The sequence below is a fragment of the Parus major genome, chromosome 8 (genome assembly GCF_001522545.3).
Source record: "Parus major isolate Abel chromosome 8, Parus_major1.1, whole genome shotgun sequence".
Classification (NCBI taxonomy): domain Eukaryota; kingdom Metazoa; phylum Chordata; class Aves; order Passeriformes; family Paridae; genus Parus; species Parus major.
Window position 1 is genome coordinate 14,301,073 of NC_031777.1, and position 22,777 is coordinate 14,323,849.

The window sequence follows — 22,777 nt, forward strand, 5'->3', positions numbered from 1 at the left end:
ATGCAGATGCTTCATATGACTTAGTGTGTAAAGGTCTGCATGAATTTTATAGCACCAGTGATGAGAGGAGGTAATGTACAATGTTAGAAAGGTGAAAGTTTTCATAGAATTAAACAGCTAAAGGTTACAGCATCTCTGCCTTAAAGATTTTTTTATTGAAGCAGTCCTATAGAGGACTATTGGACAAACCTCAGAGTCTGAAAAACAGATGATATCTGAGTTACTGGATAATGGATGTTGGGATTAAATGCCAGGATTTGGCTTTTCAATTCCAGCATTGATTGTGAGTATGTAAGAATTTTATCAAATATTTTTGAAGTGACTAGTTACCAGGATATTAAAGTTTCCTTTACCCAATTTTCATGTTTGGTTGCTCATTGTCTTCAAATCCATGCAGGATTTGAAACTGGCAGTATGACAGTATTTAGTTTGTCATACCAGAAGTATGATTCAGGTTGCTTATAGTGATTTTTTCCCCCTTCATTTTAGCCACTGACTTCATGGTGACAACTTCAAAAGGGCTTTTTTTTTTAAAAATCTTTTAACACTCCCTGCATGTTTGACTACTGTTTAGAGGTATTGGGAAGTAGAGAACTAGCATCCAATAACAGCTGTATTCCATCCCCTTTTCTCATATCATTCAGCTCTAGTTATATTTCAAAGGGGTCCTCATACAATGATAATTCCTATTTCCTGAGAAGCTGTGTTGTTTCTCATAGTGGTCAAATGTATCACTATTTGCTCATAGACAGTCAGTGCCAGCCAGTATGACACCAAACCCTTCATTCTTGCAACAAATGTTGCTGTGGGGAGAAGAGGGAAGCAAAAGAGCAACTTCACATTTTTTGTTTTCTTGCCTTCATCTTTTTCTGGGGTTGCTGAAGCTCCATGCTTGTTTGCAAGCTCAGTGTATTTACTTGGCCACATCAGCAAGAAACCCATACGTAAAAAAAAAAAAAGCACATAAAAATCTTGATAAAAATCTTGAAACTGGATTGAGAAGAAATTGAGATCATTTCCAAGGACTGCTAGGGAGAGATTAAATGGTTGTATGTCTGCAAGATCAGCCAACATTGAAAAAGGGGTTGTCAGATGTCAGTCTCTAGAGAGAATGTGTTTCTGGCTAGGAAAAGCATCAGAATCATGATGGCTAAGGTTGTAATGCTTTCTTTTAGTGGCCAAATATTACTGGAGGAGTGTTTATGCTTCCACAATTTCCACACAGACCTTGTGCGTGTGGAGGAGGCAACAGAGGATTTACACTGCACAGGAGAATGGCTTAATTACATGTAACAAGTCAGGTGCTTTTTTTCTTCTTTTTTGTTCCTATGAGTAAAAACATGCTGGAAAGGGATTTTGTCACAAAGTGAGGTGATAGCAAGAGGTGGCAGCAATAGCAATACCCAAAACAGTTGTGGGAGTCTGCTTGCATCCCCCTTGTAAACTCCTGCCTGTGGCAGAATGGATATGGAAAGAACATGAAGCCAGTACTGTGTGTCCTAGTGCATACTTAGCTCAGCACAAGGTCTTCTGAAAACTTCTTTGTTCCAGGGACATCATTCTGTATTAAATATGTGTTTTTTTGGACTGGAAGCAGGTCTTATATGATTATCAGGAAACCAAAATGCATAATAAAATCCAATCCATGCGCCTCAGTTTACACAGGACTGGATGACTTATGTGCAGACTCTAATACATTAATGTTGTAGGTGAACAGGTGCAAATGAATACAGCTGTAAAGTCAAGCTTTTTATCAAGACAAACATTAGCATTATTTGAAAGTTAATAAAATCTGATGAATTATAAGAATTTAGTATTAATGAAACAGGCCTTCAGTTAAACTGATTCTGAGAGATGGCAGAACTTGCTGCTATCTTTCATCTGATCTGTTAGTCATTTGAAAGTATTAATATTTTTTCTACTGGTATTCTAATATAGTAAATGAGAATATGGATTCATAATTTTTTTTAAAGATTCTTTGCGAGGGAAAATGGAAAGAAAAAAGCATACCATGTTTTTCTGAACTTCATGACAATACAGATTTTTTTCACCAGGAGCACATGGCCTAAAGAAACATCACCGTTGCTAACAGAGAGCCAAGACTGAGGAGTTAGTTTTATTAGGTTGCCTTCTAGTTATTTGGGCTAACTGCTTAATTTGGTTTTCTGCATGTAATGTGATAGTATTGTGGTGGAATCAAATGACAGGAAAATGCAGTAGTTAATCTTTACTATTAGTTACTACACATCAATAAAAGTTACCATTCCTTGAAAATAACTTCAAAAAATTTGCATGAATATGAAGGCTTAGATAACAAGGGAAGATGGGGAGAGCGTGGAGATGGGTATCTGAGACGAATAGCGCTCCAACATAAACATCTTTCTATATGACTCAGGGTGAATTGCAGGATTTTGTTGTATATTTTGTTGTGGGTCAATTTACCAGATAAAATACTACAGTACTTGTGAAGATACTTGTTACACCATCCATTTCTCAAACCCAAACATTTTTAAAGCACTTTTGTCATGTGGATGCTGAAAGGAATGCAGGTCACTTCTCTGCTCTCTTCTGAAGGTCCTGCTTTATATACCTGTAAATAAATTGTTTTGTCTTAAAGCTTTTCTACCTCTTTCATTTTGCTTTGGCTTGATCTGTCCTAAAGATCATTTGCCTTGTAGCAGAAGGTGGGAACAGTGGAGTCTGTAGGAAGGCTGGCCTGCAGGAGTGCAGGTTGTAAGTGCAGACCATAACAAGACATGCTCGCTGCCAGAGTAAGCAGGTTTGTTCTTTCACAGTGTGTTGCATATGCAGTGCTGGTAGACCCTTTGTCCTGAGAGATTCCACAGGCAAATGAAAAACTAAACTGCAAAGTATTTTAGAAGCATTTGGTACTGGAACAACTTCCCACAGATCATTTGAATGTGAGAAGAATTCAGGCATGCTTAATGACTTTGCTGAACTGATTAAAAATGGGATTTTTTTTCCCAGTCAAATTGCAAAGTGTTGAGAAGAAAAACATCTGTTTAGAAGCTTTATTTTCTTTTTTCCTATGTGCTTCACCCCTGTATTCTCTGCTATGCTTGTACATGCTTTATGCTCATGTAATTATCAAACTGACCCTTCTTTGTATATTGCATAGGACAAAGTTTCAAATGGTCCAAATTCTATTTCCATTGAATTTTCCATATTTTTATTCTTTTAAACATCAGTTGAGAATGTAATTTGGCCCTTGATAAATACTGAGATAATGTGAAACAGCAACACGTGATACAGTTTGAACAGTTGAGCACTATCATTCTATGGGGAAGGCTCAGTATTCTGATATTCTGGATTAAAAGATGAGTATATTCTGGATTAAAAATTGAGTATAAAATAATAACATAGTTTCAGGTGATATGCAGGTACATTCAAAACAACACAGGGAATCCAGAGACTGTTTTCTGGATCGATTGATTCCAGTGTAACCCAAATTCTGCATTTCTGAAGCTGCTTATTAGGTTTCTAGTGTTACATCTTTGCAACAGCTTCCACCAAAAAGGATCCTGTTTCTAAATTTATAGAGATCTATTGTCCATATGGCAAACTTGATTGCTGTAACAAGTGCCAGCTCCCTCTCTTAAGTTTGCATGATTTTCATTGTGTTGTTACATGTTTATAGTTGGGAGCAGTACCATGTGTGTCATCCCAGGTTCTGTAGAAAACATCCAGTAATGTACTGCAAACTCTGTTAACCTGATAGTTCTCAAATAAAAACAAATATACAAAATGCTTTAAAATAAAAATAAACATATATTTTATGGAAAGAGTTGTAACAGTGCAAGGCTTTTCAGGCTTCTGTGCCCTTTGCCATCTGTTTGTCTAGAAAACCTATGATGAGATTTTTATTTTTAGATTAGGGCAATGACTTGATTATCTGGTGTTCAAATAATTGTGATGCTGAAATTATGATTATTTTGAGAACTTCTGTGTATATATATATATCTAAAGTGAATGTAGTACTTTCTATTTCCTGTAAGCAGTGCTCTCCCAGTGCTATCAGAGGCAGTAGCTTAAATGGGAAAACATAAAAGTGAAGAAATAAATTCAAAAGCCATTGGGAGAGCTCTCTTTTAAATTTATTTCGAATATTTTAGGAGGCAAGTAATTATTTCAGCTACCTGTTGAAATGTCAAGATTTTTTTATTTGCCTGAAATGGTATAATCAACTTTATTTCTTAAATTAAGTACTATTGGCTCTACTGCCTGTCCTTCTAGAGGAAATCAGTGGTTTATACATTTGTTAAAAATAATATAGCATAGGCTATCTATCTCAAACACACAACTTTTAACAAGAATTTTAGTGTGACCTAGTAGCATATTGCTCCTATGAATGCATCTCTTCAGTATGAGGTTATATTTGGACTTACCAATTTTTTGTTTGTTTTTTCTGTCTGTCCTTCTCTCCTGGTACTGTTTTCTTACAGAGATCAGAATATTCTGGATCCTGCGTTGGAATATGTTAAGGTAAGGTACTGTTTCTTACCCTCAGAATATTTTATTTGGTCTATACCCAGCACTGACAGAGCATTTACAGTCATTTGTAGGTAAATAGTGCAACTGTCTATCTTTTAGTACAACTAAACTTATATGTCAGACTGTTTCTTAAAGTGAAATACTTGTGGGAATTGTACTTTGGGTGTAGGTTGCATTTTTATATGGGGCTTCTTTACAGTTACATGGTGACTGCTTAAATTCTTGCTTTGGTTAGCAGATTAAAAGAAGCTGTATTTTTTTGCTTATAGATTTCTGGGGAAGTAAAGAAACACATCTGAAAATATAATAAAAATGTCAAAATTAGGTTTACAGTTCTAGCATATACTTACTAAAATTACAGGTAAAAATTAACTTCTGGTCCAAAACATGGCTGGAAAAGTGGCTGCCAGAGGAGACTCTCAGAGCAGCTGCTGGATTTCTGCTCTGAACAGGTAGTTCAGTGTTGTGAGATCCCTGGCCTCAATCCCAGCCTGAAGTTGGGATATGGTAGAGAAGGTCAAAATCCTTCTCAAGAGCACTGTGGAAGAGGGGATGCCAGAGGCAACAAAGTGGTGGGCATGTTAATTGCTGTATTTAATTTACTATGTATCTCTCACTGTGCTGTACTGAGTATGCTGTTACAGTTTTAATAATGTGACTAAGCAGAAGGCAGAGGTATCATGTGCCAATTCATCAATATGTGTGTCTTGTCTTGTTGCAACAAGTTCTGAATTATAAATGTGGTTTCTGGTTTTTTCAACTTTTCTAGTAGAAGCTTGTCTTGGACTCTTGTCAGTAGCAGTGGTGCTAAGCTTAATTATTAAAACTTTGATGTTGAGGAGGAAAGCCTGGGGAAAAGAAACATATGAGGGTTACCAGTCCCTTCTCTTCCCCTTCCTTTTCCAGTTTTTTCTGTCTATATCCCTACCTTTAGTGAACTGCAAGTTTGGATCCTAGTTCAGTGGTGTTAAAACAGGCATTCTAGACAAGACATCTCAAACTACAACTTTGAAAAATATGAAGAAATTGCTTTCTAATAAATATAACTCCACAAAACATTTTTGGTGTGTCAAAGTCTGCATTGCTAATAAAACTGATTCCAGAAATGTGTTCTTGCACAGAAATCAATCAATCATAAATAAAAGAGGTCTCTCGCCAGTATTTTGTTTATCAGTTAACTCTAACTGTAAAAGTTGTGAGTGAATTCATACCAACAGGATCTTGGACTCCCTTTGTTGTCTTCAGTTTGAGCAAATATGTGTTCATTGTCTTCTGTAATTTTTTTATATTAATGTTGATAAATTTTCCAGATCCTCAAATACATTATGGTGGCAGGTATAAACTGCCAAACACTAACTTTCTCAAGCTGAAAAAATAGATTTCTGCAGCATGTTTAATACCACCATTGCCATTTGCACAAGTCTCTTTGGTATATAATGGGTACATAGTTTGAGCTAGCAGGAAGGCTTTGACCGATGTTGCTTAAGTGATTAAAAAATACCTTAAAATGAAAAAGAGATAGTAAGAGAAGAGGGAAAAAACAAGAGCACTTTTGGGAATCATATTTTGCTGATTCAGGATATGCAGGTTCTGAGTAGTACTTTTATATTTCTAGTGCACAGGAAAATATAGTTAATATTGTTTCTCAACAGAGAAGTGTTGATTTACTGACTGAAAACACATATAAACTTGACTATGAATCATGTGTGAGGTATCATTCACACAAGACTCACACTGGAACTAATTGTACATTGTAACTGTAAAAAGTCTTGATACTGATTCTTGTTTTTCTCATATTGCTATTCAGGCTGTAAAGAGAAGAGAGACTTTGGATTAATTTGCCTTGAAAGAATTGTGTTATCTTGAAGTAATACGTGGCACAAATTTAAGCTGTGTTAGGGCAGTTTGGCTGCTGGCAGTTCTACCCAGGAGTTAACAGCCCAAGCAATTTGTACTGTGTCAGGGCCCGGAGGGAACCAATTGTTGTCAGATGTCCTGGCCAGCCGCACCCCCTGGGTGAGGGCTGCATCAGGCTGCACCTTCAGACCCTGCCTCAGTTGTTCAGAGGGTGTTTCTGCCCCTAGTCCTGCTTCCAAGTGCTGTGTGGGAAGCCCAGGACAGACTTTATACCTGGCCTGTTACCTCTCTTGTCTGAGGCTCTCTGGAATGTGATAGGACCTGTTGATCTCATCATCCTGCTCACCTTGGTTGTGTCTGGGTGCTGTGGGACTGTGCCTTGTTGTGAGCACATCGCCCACCCTGTGCTCTCGGTTCGCTGTCCCCCAGGGAGCAGCCCCAGTCCTGTTGTCCCTGACACGCTGGTTGGAGGTAGCTATTTTGATGGATTCAGATAGGTGCTATTCTCGTAACTGATGCACTTTATCAGGCTGCACAGTCATACCTACTCTCCTTTAAGACAAGATAGGTTTAAAAAGCAGTTTTACAAAAAGACCTGGGCACAGAGCAGTGTGCTGGTTCATTGTGCTGGTTTTAGTTGTGTGCTGGCTAACAGTGAGAAGAACATCATCATGTCTCTTGTGGCTATAGTAACTACAAGCAGATAGACTGATGGTAAACTTTGAAGCTGAGTGTAGCACTTTGCTTTTTAACAAACCTTTCTTTGCTGAAATCTGATGACTTAAAGTAATAGAAATAAATCCTTGTATTCAGAAATACTCTGAATAGAGGAAATGCAAAATAAATTGGTGTTTTCTGCTGTTTTATTCTGTTCAAGATACAAGGCAGAAAATACTGATTACAGAATTTTTTTGAGAGAATGTTCTGTATAGATGAACTGTGGTTTCTAATTATTTAAATTACATTGCTCACAAGTTGCAGTTCACTACATCTTGAATATTGATGCATTAGTTCAATCAGTATATAAAGAGCTATTAATACAAAAGCAAGTTGTAAGGGAGAAAAAAATGTACTGATTTGTTGGAAGCTTGAGTATACTGAAGTGTCCATATGGCTTCAACTCTTCCTTTGTATTCACAGTGCTGCTGAAACCATGGTCACAGTTAAATGGCTCTTTCAAAAAAAACCTTTTATGGTAGAAGTGAAAACAGGCCAGACTGCTTTGAGTCAGGCTGCTACCCAAGTCATGAAAGAGATTGAGGGACACAATAGCACGTTGTACATTCTGTGAGATTTTTACAAGTTTTATGAACCAAATAATAGATCCATTGGTAGCCTCTGCAGGTTCTTCCCACACCCTTAGTCTGCCCATCCACAGAATAGATTCCTGCAGCAAGGGAGAAACAATCGAGTGCTGGCAGATTAGAGTGTGTCAGAGAACTTTTTGTGAGTCATTTTGATCAAATTCATGTGAACTAAAGATAGGTTTTGGTCCCATTCCTATTCACTACAAATACTTTAGGATTTTTTTATAGAAATCCGTGATGTAATCATTGAATCTATATCAGGGTGAAAAGAAAAAATAAGTTTTCTCCTTTCAGGTAAACTTTTCAAGAATTTCCCATGGAAATAGTGCTTAATAATTATAAAAATACATATCAGCAGTGACTTAATAAATATTACTGTGGCCTGAAATTTTGGAGTTGTATTTTATTCCAATAGTGGAAAGATTTCAAAATTTATGACTGTCACTCAGCATGGTCATGAGGGAAGTTTATATTTAGATTCAGACTTGAAAAAACTGTTTCTTGTTTAAGGAAGTCACAGCTGCAAGAAAAAGAGTTTCTTGTGAAGTTCTACTGAAGGATTCTTGTTTGTCTCAGCCCCACACTGTTAATTTTTCTCCCTATTTTTACTCTTCTTTGATTTTGTTAGAAAGCAAAGTGTCATAGAAATTACTGTCATTCATCATGGACTTGGTTGGTGCGACTGAAAATAAAATTCTGATGACATTCCAGTGTGTTGATCATTATCTATAGCTTTGCAAGATAGGAAAATATTTTGTGGGTTTAATTCAACTTCAGGGAACTTAGTTCAGGTTATGAGATTTATTGATGCAGTTTGTATAGTTAATTGCACAAATTTGTAATGTTGTGGTTGCCAATCCAGTATATAGGTGTGGGTGTTTTGACTCTCACCATTCTATTGGCTGAAGATATTATGGTAAGAGGGTGATCAATAGCAAAGTTTATATGTATGTATGTAAGTTTAGGAGAATTTAGAAAAAAATCTGTGTCAGTGTGACAAGTGTGGAAAACAATTTTTCCTGATGACAGTGAAATTTCCTTGTGAGCTGCCTTTTTTAGACATGGAAATATATTAGAGAAATCCCCACCTCACTGGAAAACTTGCCAAGTCCAGTGTATTCCAGTTCATGCTGTGTATCACACTCCTGCAGAGACTTGCCTGTTGTGAGATGCGAGCTGGGGCTTGTGAGCAGAAAGGTTGTTGGGTTTCTGCGTTGTCTGACAGCATTAAGTAGCAGAGCTGGAAGGAATGCTTGACACTAAGGCACCACATGATCAGGAAGTTCTCTTTGAATCTGTAGGGTGGTTTAAGGACTTCTTTTCCACACATTTTGCAACTGCAGCAAGAACAACAGTATCACAGAAGGTGCAGTTATCAGATGTAATGTGCTTTTCTGAGGAGAGAAGCAGTATGCCCGTGTGGCCAGCTTGGACTTTACACATCTCTGTCACTACGGATTTCTCATCCAACTCAAAGATCAGTGATGTCAGTAAGGCTAGAGACAAAGACATTTCCTCTCATGTTTCTCTGCTTAGCAGCAACAGAAGCTTCACAAACATCATTCCAGAGCAGTTGTCTCTTGTATGTAAGCTGTGAAATTGAGACATTTTTTGTTAGAGCCTATCTAATATTAAATGCACATAATTTTCGGTCTCAATGAAACCTTGGGTTTGATTCTCGATGGATGGTTGCTGGTTGTGCACTGCCCTCTGCTGGAAAAGAAACGCTTGACTTGACTTTTAATCGAGTCACAGTTATTCAAATCACGTTTCATAATAATTTTTTTGTAATTCTCATAGGAGCCTGACTATTGGAAGTTGGTTGCTTTTTCTCAAGAGGCACAGAAGGGGGAGGAGATTTTTCCCCTCCTCCCTGTCATTAAGTTATAGAAGTAGGTCCTTGAGAGGGAACTTGAGAATTTTCTTTTGTCAGGGTGTCCCTGAGATTGTTAGAAAAAACGTTCTGATTTCTCCAGAACTTCCAACAAAAGAGATTCCTTATGATCCCAAAACAATCTGCTCCACCTCCCCAACTAGATTAGTCAAATGATCTTTTAATTGTTATTGTGGGAAAAGTTTTCCTAAATGGTGATATTTTGCATGTAGAGGGGTTTTTGTTGGTGGGGATTTTGGTTGGTTTCATCCCTCTGTCTTCTATTCATAACCTATATTTGATTTTCTAGTGGGATAAGTTTCTGCTGTAGCAATAAGTTGGACAAAGCATCTTGTCTTTTAGTCCTGTTCTGGTGAGAGTAAAATTTCCGGTAGTAGAAATTTTTTTTTCAGCCTTATACCAGGCTTATTTCTTACAATGTCTGCCTTTACTTAAAAGGGCCAACAATTTCTTTAAATATGTTTGATAATTGTTCCTAAAAGTTTTCATCAACCCAGGAAAAAATAAAAAAATACTGAAGGAGTTACATATATTGGTGAAATTCAGCAGTTCTCAAATATTTAATTTCTCTGAAATGATGGTGAGAATCTTGCCTTGCTCATCTGGAGTTAAAGAAAATTTATCTTACTTGATATAATGCAGTTATTCATAGTTGGTGATGGAATGTAACACACAAGTTTCAGTATTTTCTCATGTTGAATTTCATTTGACCAACAGGCTGGTCTCTCAAAATAAGGTTGAGTCAGCAGCTCTGTAGTGTATTGGCTGCAAAGTGATAAATAAAGTGTAAGCTGGTGTTTGCAATAAATTATGCATGAAGTATGATTCTACAGCTCTGTAAGGCAATGCACTTTCAGTCTACTGTCCTAGTTCATGCTTCCCTAGAATATTTCCTTAGCCTGTTCCTGTTAGGAGCTATTTGCTCTTTCCCAGCCCCCAGTTCCTGATGGGCCTGGTTAACTGAGTTTTTCTGTAGTTGGTTGGGTTTGTGGGTTCTTTTGGTTGGTTGAGGGTTTGGGGTTTTGTGGGTTAGGGGTGAGGGGAGTTAGTGTACTGTGAGGAGGAATATTTTTTTCTTTGTGAATGATAATCCTTATGTAAATTGAGTCAAGTGGAGAGTGGCTTTCTGATTATTCTGGCCTTCATTATGAAGTCTTTTAGGAGTGCCTTCCCCTTTCCTGATGCTGAAATGGAGTTTAGGGTATTTTGCTTATGGGAGCATCTTCTATAATGCTGAGGGTGCTTTAGTAAATATAAAATGCTGATAATTCTTAGAGCAGCAAGCATCCTCTCTTTGCATGTTAATGGTTAATCTTACATGTTATCCTACCACAGGTTTGACCCAGTTAATGTTTGTATTCTATTTCTGTTATTACTCATTAACTCTCAAGTAATGTCTGGTCTAGAGTCCTCAAAACCCACTACATGCACTGACTTTTGAGTTGACTATAAAATTACTTCACTCAAATTTCCTTTAAAATTGCACCAATAGTAATACTAGTGGCAGTAGCTGCTTAGTTGGTCTTTACAATACCTTTGTTAGAGGATCGGTAACTACTGTCAGGTCTTATTTACAAATGAGAAACATAAGCTGGAAAGGTCTGAATCTAAAATATGGCATAGAAGTCCTGGGGTAAAAAAACCAGGGTATTATTTTATCTTTGGTGATCTTGTGAAACTTGGATTTAAACAATGGCCTGTTTTCTCCAAAATACTAATCCCAGTGACTCTCAAATGCTGACACTTCCCACGGAATGGTTTGGGTGGGCAGGGACCTCAAAGATACCTAGTTACACTCCCCTGCCTTGTGCAGGGACACTTTTCATTAGACCAGGTTTTTCAGGGCCCCATCCAGCCTGGCCTTTTGATAATACACCCAAGTCAAAATGTCAGAGAAAGCAAATATGGGTACATGGTGATGTGCATTTACTTTTCAAAGAAAGAGGGGGGGAAAAAACGGGGGCTGTTTTTTAGTTTTCATCGTTTTGAAGATGGACTAATAGCAAAAGCTGTCAGGGACATGAAAATATTTTTATTTAACTCATGCAACACGTTACTGTTGATCTTTCACTATATATAAGCTCATGAGCCACAAGGGGGAGTGAGTATATAATGTGTGGAGAGCAGGTGATGGTAATTTTTTTTTAAGCATTTTGGGTCCTCTTACTGATAAAGCCTAGAAAGGTAAAGCTCCTAATCTCTCAGACTTGTGTTTACAGATAATAATTAGAGTAACACTGGAACATTGTGAGTGTCTGTCTTGCCTCTTTTTGGAGACACACTGAGATACAGTTTAGCCTGCAGGGAGGGCAGCAGAAGAGCATTGGGACATTTCAGTTGGGATGTCATCTACTGATGTGTGCTGTCAAAGGAGCAGGTTGGTCTGATATTTTTGTATGTTGGCTATTTATAGAAAATAAGCATCTACACAAATAATGGAGCATAATGTTACATTGGCTATCTAGAATACCTAGAGGTCATTTGCCTCCATGTCCTCAAATCCTTTTGTTAGTAAAATGTTGAAATACTTGAAAAGGCAAGCTCTGACAGAACCAAGTGACTTGTAAGTTTTCTTTTTGAGTGCTGCACATCCAAAATATACATCCTTTGCAGGGAAGTATTTTAGGATATTCATGAGTTTCATCAGATAATTAGCTGATATTTTAAACGCGGCTGCTTACCCTGGAGAGGTAACACATTTTTTCATCTTTCCATTATATTTAGAATTGTATAAATCTCACACAAACAAGCCCTTTACTCTGACAGGACTGGGGAGACTTTCAAAAACAGAAGTCTAAAGTTAACAATTGTCTTAATGCCTTGTTTTTATACGCAAGACAACTCTGGTATGCTGACCAGCAAAGCTAGTTAGACTAATGACAGCTATGTCAGCAGGAAAGAGGAGATTGTATTACCCATAAACTGTGAACTAATTCTGGAAAAAAAGGAAATTCTTGCCTTTTCATAATTTCCCTCCCCCCCAATCCAAGGAACAAATTGAAAGAAAAATAGGTGGGACATTACAGAATTATTTCATGTTTTTACATGGATTGGCAGACAGTAGGTGGAGCTCAAGAACACGCTAGTTTTTGGTAGGATCAATTAAACCTACTGGTGGATTCATAATAGGAAGGTGTCTAGTAGGAAAGCCAGACCTACTAGCCAGATGACTTTGAAAAAATTTGATTTTTTTTTTAACTAAAACATATAAATCTCACAGGTATTTGGATGTTTTAAAGTGCAAATTAGGACCTAGTAGGAAGCTCATAAGCAGGTTGGGCATTTATTTCTTGTACCTGCTGACCTGGGTTCTTATATGAGGCAGATTTTCAAGGAGATTTATTCAAGCAGCAGTATAAACTAAATAGATGCAAATTCTGTTTTCTCACTATTCCTGTACAACTGCAGCATATTTCTGAGTCTGCCTCAGGGAACCATGATAGAAAGGAGGAAGAAATTATTCTGACCTCTCCCACACCACACCTTGCAATGCAAACAAGGGTAATTACAACTGCAGCTCTATCTGTTGATTTATGATCAGAAGCTGTGCCAACAACAGCATGCAGGAAGTGAGGTTATCTGAGAGAACATGGAAGAGTCAGTTCTGTTAAGAATTGAGACAGGAATAGTAGGACATGAGATAGGGCTTCACGTGCCTGTAGACATTTGAGTTAGGAACAGATAAAAGTAAGCCTTCTAACAGTGTTATCCCCTTTCTTCTGCTTATTCTACACTTTAACAGGTGTTCAGCTGTAAAGTTGGTCACTAGCTGTATTTGGAGGTATCTGCCCCTAGAGCTTTGTTAGAGGTGATGTGCCATATCTGCAGGACTTACTGCTAAAACTAACTGGAGTAGGCATTGTAAAGATGTTGTTTGCATGGACAAATTATTTCTCAGTTGTCCTGTTTCCTTGTTTTTTATTTCATTAAAAATAGCAAATAACTAGTTATGGCAAAAACTCTTACGTATTAAATGAAAAATGTTTCAAATGAAGATGTAAGTTACTTGATTTTATTTGGAGTTTTTCTTTCAAATTATATTCCTATTGTTCTTTACTACAACCCCAGAGTTGCCATTTTGTAGCCACAGGCACTCAGACCATAGTTAGGTCATGCCCTATGTAATGGGGACATATCCATGTGATGTCACTTACTCAGCAGCAGTGCTTGGGGCTGGATCTAATCAGATTTGTGCTCTTGACCCTTGTACAGTGCACCGTGCCTGCTTTCATTTACAGCTGGCTTCCTGCCTGCATTGTTTACTTCCATTTAGTGCAGTGAAATGTAAAGCATTACATGTGTTTCACTGAATATTGTTAGGCTGATTTGAATGCTTAAATGAGTAGAGCAGTGAAAAGCAAAGTGGCAAGCCAACAATTCCCTCATCTAATTTAGTCTGAAATTGTTTCTCTTTCTTTAATATGAAATCCCAAATCATAATAATTCTGTGTATGAATTCTAAGCATTTCCATGACTGGTATTTGGTTCAAAATAACCTCTTGTAGCTCAGGAGACTATTTTGGAAACTTCAGACTGCTTGTGAGTTTTCAAGCATTTATATTTTCAAGGAGTGTGGTTGCTTTACTTGAGCCACTTAAAATCTTGAAGCCTTTTTTGTTTGTTTGTGATGAGAGAAAGTGACCTCTACTAAAGAAATTATCCCTGTTTTTTCTTGTTTAACCTGTACAATTAAAACAGCCTAAGAATATTCCCTGTGAGCAGGTTCACACTTCCTGTGTGAGCGCCTCAAACTCTTGCATATGCAATGTGCTGTGAGTGGGCTGGGCACAGTTTAGGTGTGTCCAGGAAACACTGGGTAATTTAAACTAGACCATGAAAATATCCTGTATCACTTTAGAAGCTTTGTAATAACAGATGAGGTTAGCAGAGACTCCTTAATTTCTCTTCCTAATGGGCTATTAGGAGCTCAACACAGAATGTATGTTCCAAGTGTCCTTGAACTCATGTGGCCATCAATTCTATGAACTTAAAAATCCTTTCTTACTAAGCTTGGTTATAAAACATAGTCTAGCCAGCCATCCACAGAGACAGATTAAGGGATTATCAGATAATTTAAGATTCTAGGAAAAATCTTTGAAAACAAAGAAATAAAGCTAATGGTTGACCTTTTGGTGCTGGAGAACATTTAAAATACATCAATAGATGACTTAGCGGAAGGATTGTATTTGATGTTTCTGAGATACAATAAACAAGTTTGTTTCTCGTGTGCAGAATCCAAGAACCCAAAGTACCAGTAAAAAATTGAAGGCCAGAAGAGTGAAAATGTGCCTAAGCAATCCTTTGTTTCTCTGAGTCAATATTTTAAAATGTAAATCTTACCTATGTATGAAGCATAATTGGAGCAGCCTGAGGGTTGTCCTCAATCATGATAGCCATCAGGACATACCATACTATCACACAGAGATTTCTCACATCTCTTTGAGATTCCTTCCAGTAATAGTAATTGTCATATTGCTGTAACACAGTGTCTTGCAAAGGTTGTTATCCATTCATTGAGCTATCTAGGCAGAAGTCATACTAACCTTAATAAAAAAAAAAGTCCCATTAGTTTAATTTTTAAAACATTTAAAGTTTTCTATTTAAATAAAGCATCCTCTTTCCTATCAGTTATACTGTTGATAGAAAGCATCTGCAGCTGCTATATGAAATTGTACAGTATTGGTTTTAAGTATTAGTTTTTAAGGTTCATTATTTCTGGCATTCTCTCAACGTAATCTTTGATTCTTTACTTCATTACAGGAAATAAGGATCTGGCAGTTACCATTTGTATTAGACTTGCCACTCCAATCCTCCTTTTTTTGAAAAGCTGGGGGGTTTTATTCTTGATGATGGATGGGAACCTTTGTTTAAATTTCAGTGTAGGTTAACACATTGATAGGTCAGAGTACTCCTGTCTTTTTTTTTTTTTTTCCAGCCCCATAAAGGATTCCTATTTGGAACATCTAATTCTTTTCAGAACAAAAGTGGTCACCTTACTTTGTACGGCTAAATCAGTTGCTTCTGCTGCCAAAATAGCTAAGTCATCCTAACAGCCCTTCTTGTCACCTATTGTAGTTTGTGTTGCTTGTCTTGATAGTTTCTGTTCATGGTATTGCAAGTGGAACCTTAAGTGTGTGATACTAATATTGTCTTGCCAGCATTGTAAAGCAAAACCACCCTGATGTGTGCAGTCTTCAATATCATTTCCCTTTTTATCATCCCTCCCTCCTGCCCCTCCAGTTTTAAAATTGGATTAGGGTGTTATTATGAGAACTTTTGATTAATATTCTTTTAAAATATGGTACTTAATGAGATGTCCTGCCACAGTACCAGAAAATTTTAGTCAAGAAACAAGCATCACAGTTGAGGGTTTTGTGTTTGAAGTTTAGCAGGATATCTTCTAATCTTCTTTTCTCTAACCACCTGCTAAAGCAATCCTGTGGAGTTCCTCAAAGTGGAAAAATAACTCAAAGTAAATTAAAATACGCTGTAACACAGTGCAAAAAGAAAAGGAGGGTACTTTCACATTCCTATTATATTATCTACTCATTCGTTGTTTGAGTTTGTCATAAAGTACTCTTCAGCAGGACTTCGTCTTCAAAGTATTTTCAGCTTCTTTTCTGGCCAATCTTACATCTTTTTTCTTTCTAGCTTTATTACTTTACAGTCCATTTAATGTTCTGTTCTTTTATTCCTACATTGTTTACCTTTTCTCAGAGTCTCTGGCATAACATCATCTAAACATGGCCAAGTAGTCTGGCTGTCTTTATGAGCATTGTGGGTTTGGTGCATAACCTGGTGGTGGGTACCTGCAAACCTTCTGTGGTCAGATAGGTGAGAGAACTTTACACACCACACTTCCATGTTACCAACACTGAGGCTTCCTCTTCTTTTTGGATAGGCACTCCATTCCATTTTCCTTGAAAGGCAGTGCTCATTTTATGTCTTTTCTCACTGCTGCTAATGTAATATACTTATTGCTAATGAAAAAGACAAGTAATGATTCTTTTTAACCACTCATTGTGACTGATTTATTTCTAAACCAAGATCTGGAATATCTGTGACTTCTGTATTTTTTGTACCACCCAAGTAATAATTGATTGATCTCTTCAAAATTTCTCATTCTTAAGTGTTACAGGTTGTCTTGTACCCCTCAATCCAGTCCATTTGGTTTCCTCTCACCAACTCTGTTAATTAGGCTGCAATGGAGGTGATGTCTTGTCTCTCACAGTTAGCATAATTACCCAAGTTGTTTGCCTCTTTTTTGCCCTGGTTCTTGAGAGAGCCTTGAGGTGTGTCAGGCAGATTCTTTGCTGATGAACAGTTTCCTGACTGGTCAGTAAGCTAGGGACTGTGCTGTTGAAGAGAATGGAATCACAGGCATAAATAAAATTGGTGCTTTTTATTTTGTTGGAATGCTTACTTCTACTTTTCTAAATCAGACATGTTCATTAATTCAGTTCATTCTTTCTCAAGCAGTTTGCACAATCCCATGGGACTATCACCAAGATAAAGCTGTCCACTGAGCGTTTGAAACGCGGAAGGTACCTTGGTTACCTGACAATGACAATGTTTATAGGGGTGGTTTCTTGCTATTTTTTTCCAAGGACTGTCTGTGTCCTGAGCTTCCTAATTAAAAATAAACAGATTTTTCATTTTGCTTGGTTACTGAAGCTTTGTTCTTACAGTTGTCAAACAGTAATCAACTGCTTTTCCTCTTGGTTTTTTTTCTTTTATGTGTGTACAACTGATGGTGCAGGCAGAGATGTTGCAGGATTGAGCTGGAGCAACTGATTAAGCCTTTACCAGCACTGGGAGACAGGCATTGTAACTCAGCAAGAAGAGAAGTTTGGCTTGTGCTGATGTCTAAACGCATCTCTGAGCCAGGGGATACCAAGATAGAGGAGCTAGGATTTCACTGGTGAGTGAAACAGATCACATGAGGATTCTGGCACTCTCTGCATGGCATGCTGGAAGCCAGCGTGCCAGCGGTCACTGAATTGATGGTATCAGCTTCAGCTGTGGAAAGTGTCCCAGACTGATACGTGAGTAGGGGGGTGTAGCAGCACTGGTAGGCAGTGGTGACACTGAAGAGCTTGCTGAACCTCAGAACACTGCTAGTAGTGACTGTTTATCTTCAGGCTTGAGGAACCACAGACAGCAGAACTGAAAATGCCGAAGGATTATAATGTTTTTCAAATGCTGATTGCAGCACTTTGCTGCTTTTATCATCGTAAGTCTATTATCAGATTCAAGGTAGGTTCTCTTTTTCAACTATAGTGTGCTAGTCAGTAATGGTTTCAGTTTTTGTTTAGAAGTGTTTGTTTTCATACCATGGTTGGGTACAGAGTGTTTCTCTTTTAAAGAACACCTTTACAATTCACTATTGTCTCAGAGAGGAGCTTAAGCAACTTGCAGTTTCATGAGCCTGAAGCTGGCTGTCTTTATGTTTTGGGACTGACTTTATGATTTGGGACTTAGTGAGGAGGATTTTAGCAAATTTTCAAGTTTTCAGAATTTAACTGATCAGACCATTTGGTTCCATAATGTTTTTCACCTATTTAAGGAAAACATAGAAAACTGTGCTCAGGAGCATAGCTGTTTTTTAAATGCTTCAGACAATTTTAGATTTGTCCTTATATTTTAGATATTTTTTAATTGCAACATGCACAAAATCATATACTCCTAGGAAGGTTTGGGTTGGAAGGAATCTTTAAAGGTCATCTTATTCAAGCCCCGTGCCATGGGCAGGGACATAATTTACTTTATGCAAAAATGCGCCATATACAATGTAAGTGCAGGAAAAGCCTTCATAATCATTTTGAGACACTTACAGAAGTGTCCAAGTGACTTTGGAATTGTAGTCATGTGGGGCATGTAACTACTTTTGACAATCTGAGTTACACTTAAACTTTTAAATCTTTTTATTTAACATGTGAATTGTTCTTTAATACCGCGGAGGACTTAAGCGAGGGAAGGATGTGAAGATTGCTGTCTTCTGGCCATGGCTTTCAAACTTTGGTGGAGGCACCTAAAAGCTGGGGACAGCAATCCCCTTCTCTCACCTTCAGTGATTTAGCCTTATAACTGTCCATTTCTCAAAGTGGAGTGTGGGGCTCAGTGTTTTGGGCACTCTGAAAAAGAGATTCTGATCAGATAGACTTCTTCTGACTGGGACAGATGTCAGCAATTATCATCACAAAATAGAGAGCTAAATATGCTCTATTGTGTTGTAATTGATTTTCATTCTAGTTTCAAGGCTTAATTGTCCAGATCTAGAACTTTTTAAATGACATTGGGGTTTATTGTTGGCTGTCAGAAGAGTGAGAAAACTTGTTCTTGACCATGTATATGCCCTTTGTTTAACTTGGCATGAATTTCTAATACCTAAAATAATGGTGGTGTTGTCATAGCAACTTTCCATTTAGCCTAATCCATAAAGTCTCTAGAGAAGCTGAAACATTAATAGTGTTTGCTGTATGGAGAGTAAAAAATAAAACCTTTTATGTAGAAACAAATTACAGTTGGGGGTCTTTCAAAAATAATGTTCTATTTAAAGAGATTTGCATCATTTAAAATAGATTTGAATGCATGTGTTCCAGTATGCAGATTTAGCAATAGTTAAATCTGATTAACTGCTATTTGAAGAAGTTTGGATGGTAGGGAACTGGGGTGCATTTGCTGAAGAGAAAGTGGCTGTAGGTATAGAAATAGCTGGTGGTCAAATCAAGTAATGTCTTGAACCTTGGGGCCCAATGGTATGGATTCTGTGAAATGCTAAAGGGCCTAGGATGGTGTGAACAATAAGATCGTATGAAATGAAGTCATTGGGTTGGTTTGTTTTTGTTATTATTATTTAATTTTTAAAATAATAAAGCAAAATCAGTTTGTGTAATTAGATGAAGTTAATTCTTGGTTTTAGTAGTAATTAAAAGTGTAATGCAATACCAGATTGATTCATAAATAAACATGCTAAAGTTCTCAACCACCCCTGAGAGATTCAGATGTTTTTCTGCATTGAGATGAATTCCTTATGTTATCCAGTTGAATTGAAAGCAGTATGTGGCCAAGCTCAGAGATGCCTTGTTGTGTCCCACCAAAGCACAGGAAGCATACAGCACTTGAGCACTCCTATTTTGTGGCAGCTAATTTCAGTGTGTGAAACTGAGGTCTCAACTGCAGATATTTGGTTTATTTTCCCGTGTATTAAAAGAAAATGTAATGCTCAGTGCAGAACATCTGAACTTGGATCAACTCATTATTCAGTCATGATGTGTCAGTACCTTTAATGATCCTATTTGGTTTTTATAGCTGCTTACTGCCAAGGTCAGCTTTTACATTGAGGGAAATAGAGAAACATCAAGGCAAAGGGGCTCCTGTTTGTGTTTTAAAAATAAGTGAAGATGAAATACTAAATCGTGACTTGTGCCACTTACAAGCCAAAATATTTTTCTTTAAATTTGCATTTTTTGGAAGAGAAGTTAAGACTAAATCAGTGATAAACAGTACCTGAAATGGATGAAATGAAATCCAGTCTAAATGAATGAAATCCACTTGGCCACAACACAGGGGTTTTTTTAGTACTAGTCAGTATAGTTGTCATGATCAGATAGGGAAGGGCCTTGAAGTTCAAGTATTTTCATTCTTAATTCTCTGCTATGATTCACCCTCAGCTGAAGTTGTGCAAAAGGGGAAAGCCACTCCAATTATCAGGACTGCCAAGTTTTGTAACTTCCAGTACGTTGATGTAGCACGTTAGTGAGTAATGTACTAATGCCGTGAATGTGATGTGCGTAAGAAGCCTTTTATAAGCAGCTACTTACTGCAAGTGCCATCTCTTATCTTGGGTGAATTGCAAACACTTTTTATAGATAGTAGATCTTAATATTTCTTCAGTGTGTGATGATCTAAATCTGTTCACTGGCATCCTCAGGCTTCATATATCCAGTTTCAGCATATATATGGAGGCAGTTGGATTTGATAACACGTGAGTTACATGTAATCACCCCTCAGCATTATCAGTCTGCCTTTTCAATGTTAGATTTGTTATTGTTGGAGAGGGAAAGATGTGAAAACACTGACTGCTCAAAATTATGTGAAGTTTTTTTTAACTCCTCCAACTTTGATTTCCCATTGTCTTATTGCTGAGTTTGAGTTTTGATGAGTCAAAATTTTTTTGGATGAGTCAAAAATTCTTTTCAATTTCCCATGGTAATTTTATAGTTACACTGCAGCAAAAGTTTGATTATCTTCTGTCATAAATATGTAGATAGCGCAGGGTCCCCTGGTACTCAGTAAGTGACTTCTTTTTGATGGGAATGGGAATATTCTTCAGTAGGTATTTATGCATTTAACTTTTTTGTAGTATCTATTTTTTAGGTATGTCTCCAATTAAAACAAACAAAAAACCCTGCGTAACTGCTAACATCATTCACATTTGGAAGTGCAAATCCCTGGGGTCACTAAGTGGGAGATTATGATTTGACTAACACTCAATTCAGGATTTCTCAGGATCTGTATTCCAGAAACAAAACTCTCCTAGCTCTGAATGTGGTTACGTAGAAATGTAAGGATTTGTTTTAAGTGTGGAGGTGTAGTGGAAAATGGTTATTGAATCCACTAGAATTAAGTTTTCCCATTACCTTCACTTAACATTAAACTGGTCTTTGTACTAAAAGACTTTTTTTAGTACCCTCATTCTAAATAAGCATCTTGCTTATTAGTTGTCGTGATTTGTGCCCAGCTGGCAGCTACACACCATAGAGCCACTCACCCATCCCAGCCCCTGGGAGAATAGAGAGGAGAATCAAAACTAAAACTTCTAGGTTGACAGAAGAACAGTTTATTAATTGAAATGAAGTAAAATATAATCACACTAGTAAATAAGAATAATGGTAACAAAGAGGAAAAAAGCACAAGTGATGCACAATACAGTTGTTCACCACACACTGACTGATGTCAGACCCTGTCCCTGAACTCCTATCAGCCCTGCTTCAAGGTAACTCCCCATTGTGTATACTGGGCATGATGTTCTGTGGTGTGGAATATCTCTTTGGCCAATTCAGGTCACCTGTCATGGCTGTGCTCCCTCACAGCTCTTTGTGCACTTCCTCACTGGCACAGCATGAGACACAAAAAGAGTCCTTAACTTAGGATAAACATGACTTAGCAACAACCAAAACATCAGAGTATTATCAACATTGAATCCAAAACATTGCACTGTACCAGCTACTGAGAGGAAATTAACTCTATGACAGCCAAAACCAGAAAAAATTGGCCACTTTTCTGTGACTGCCAGGCAACTTTTGTTGTTCATAGTAGCAGAGTGAGAACATGCACATGTTGGAGTTAATCTGATTTTAAAGAGACATTGCAATCATGGGGAAAGTGTTCATGATAATTTGTTATCTTTTCATCATTAACCTCAAAAGTTGTCACCAGTGCATGCGGAAATCTTGTGGCTTCAAAATTGCCATTCTCCTATATTAATCTCTCTGAGTAAATTACCCATTCTGTACCTCCTCTTACTTAACACAGCACTTGCTATAGTCCTGTGTGAACTTTGTGCCCTCTGGTAGGTTAGAGAAAGCTGTCTCTGTGAAGAACATCGCACCAGCTATGTTCAGTGTCCAAGTTAATCAGAAAATGGATTCCTGTGTTTAGAATTCCCTTTTTCCTGTTAATTCTTTCTCAAAAAAATAAAGATAAAAATTCAGAAATCACTTGTCAGTGTTTTTGTTTTGTAAGGCCTTGACCAATGATGCTGCTTTTCTGTACAGGAGAAAATAAGACAAAAATGTTTCTGAGCAATATTGGAACATTTGGTTCTGCATGTAAATGCTCAGTGCAAGTATGTTGTGTTTGGTGGCCAGTTAGTAGAGTTATAAGTAAAATTATATACACTGTATTCATTAAAACATCTCATAAATTCATGTAATTGTATATTTTTAAGTGCTTGTCTTCATAGTGCCAGATAAGCAGTCTGGTTAGGATCACAAGGGCACAGGATTAAAGACTGAAAGAATCTCTGCAGCCTGTGAATTATATATTGATCCAGAAATGGAACTTTGAATCCATGATTAAAATGTTCATTTTCTGTATGATCAAATTGATTGCTCTCTAGCGGCTTGGAATTAGAGGAGTTTCATTCTTCTTCAATTTTCCAGATGTTTTCGATGTTTGGTGTCTGTGTTCTCCCTTCTTTCTT

The 22,777-nt window shown here is 37.4% G+C and overlaps 1 protein-coding gene across 3 annotated transcripts in view; it reads left to right on the plus strand.

Moving 5' to 3' along the window:
• BCAR3 (BCAR3 adaptor protein, NSP family member) overlaps nt 1–22,777 on the plus strand; it is a 76,033-nt gene that overhangs the window by 36,262 nt on the left and 16,994 nt on the right. For 2 of the 3 annotated variants that reach the window (XM_015635820.3, XM_015635824.3), the window contains one exon: nt 4,464–4,503. In XM_015635820.3, the coding sequence (XP_015491306.1) occupies nt 4,464–4,503 (40 nt within the window). Of the gene's footprint in view, nt 1–4,463; nt 4,504–17,610; nt 17,827–22,777 lie in introns of those variants that run through there. The other variant, XM_015635823.2, reaches the window with a different exon arrangement.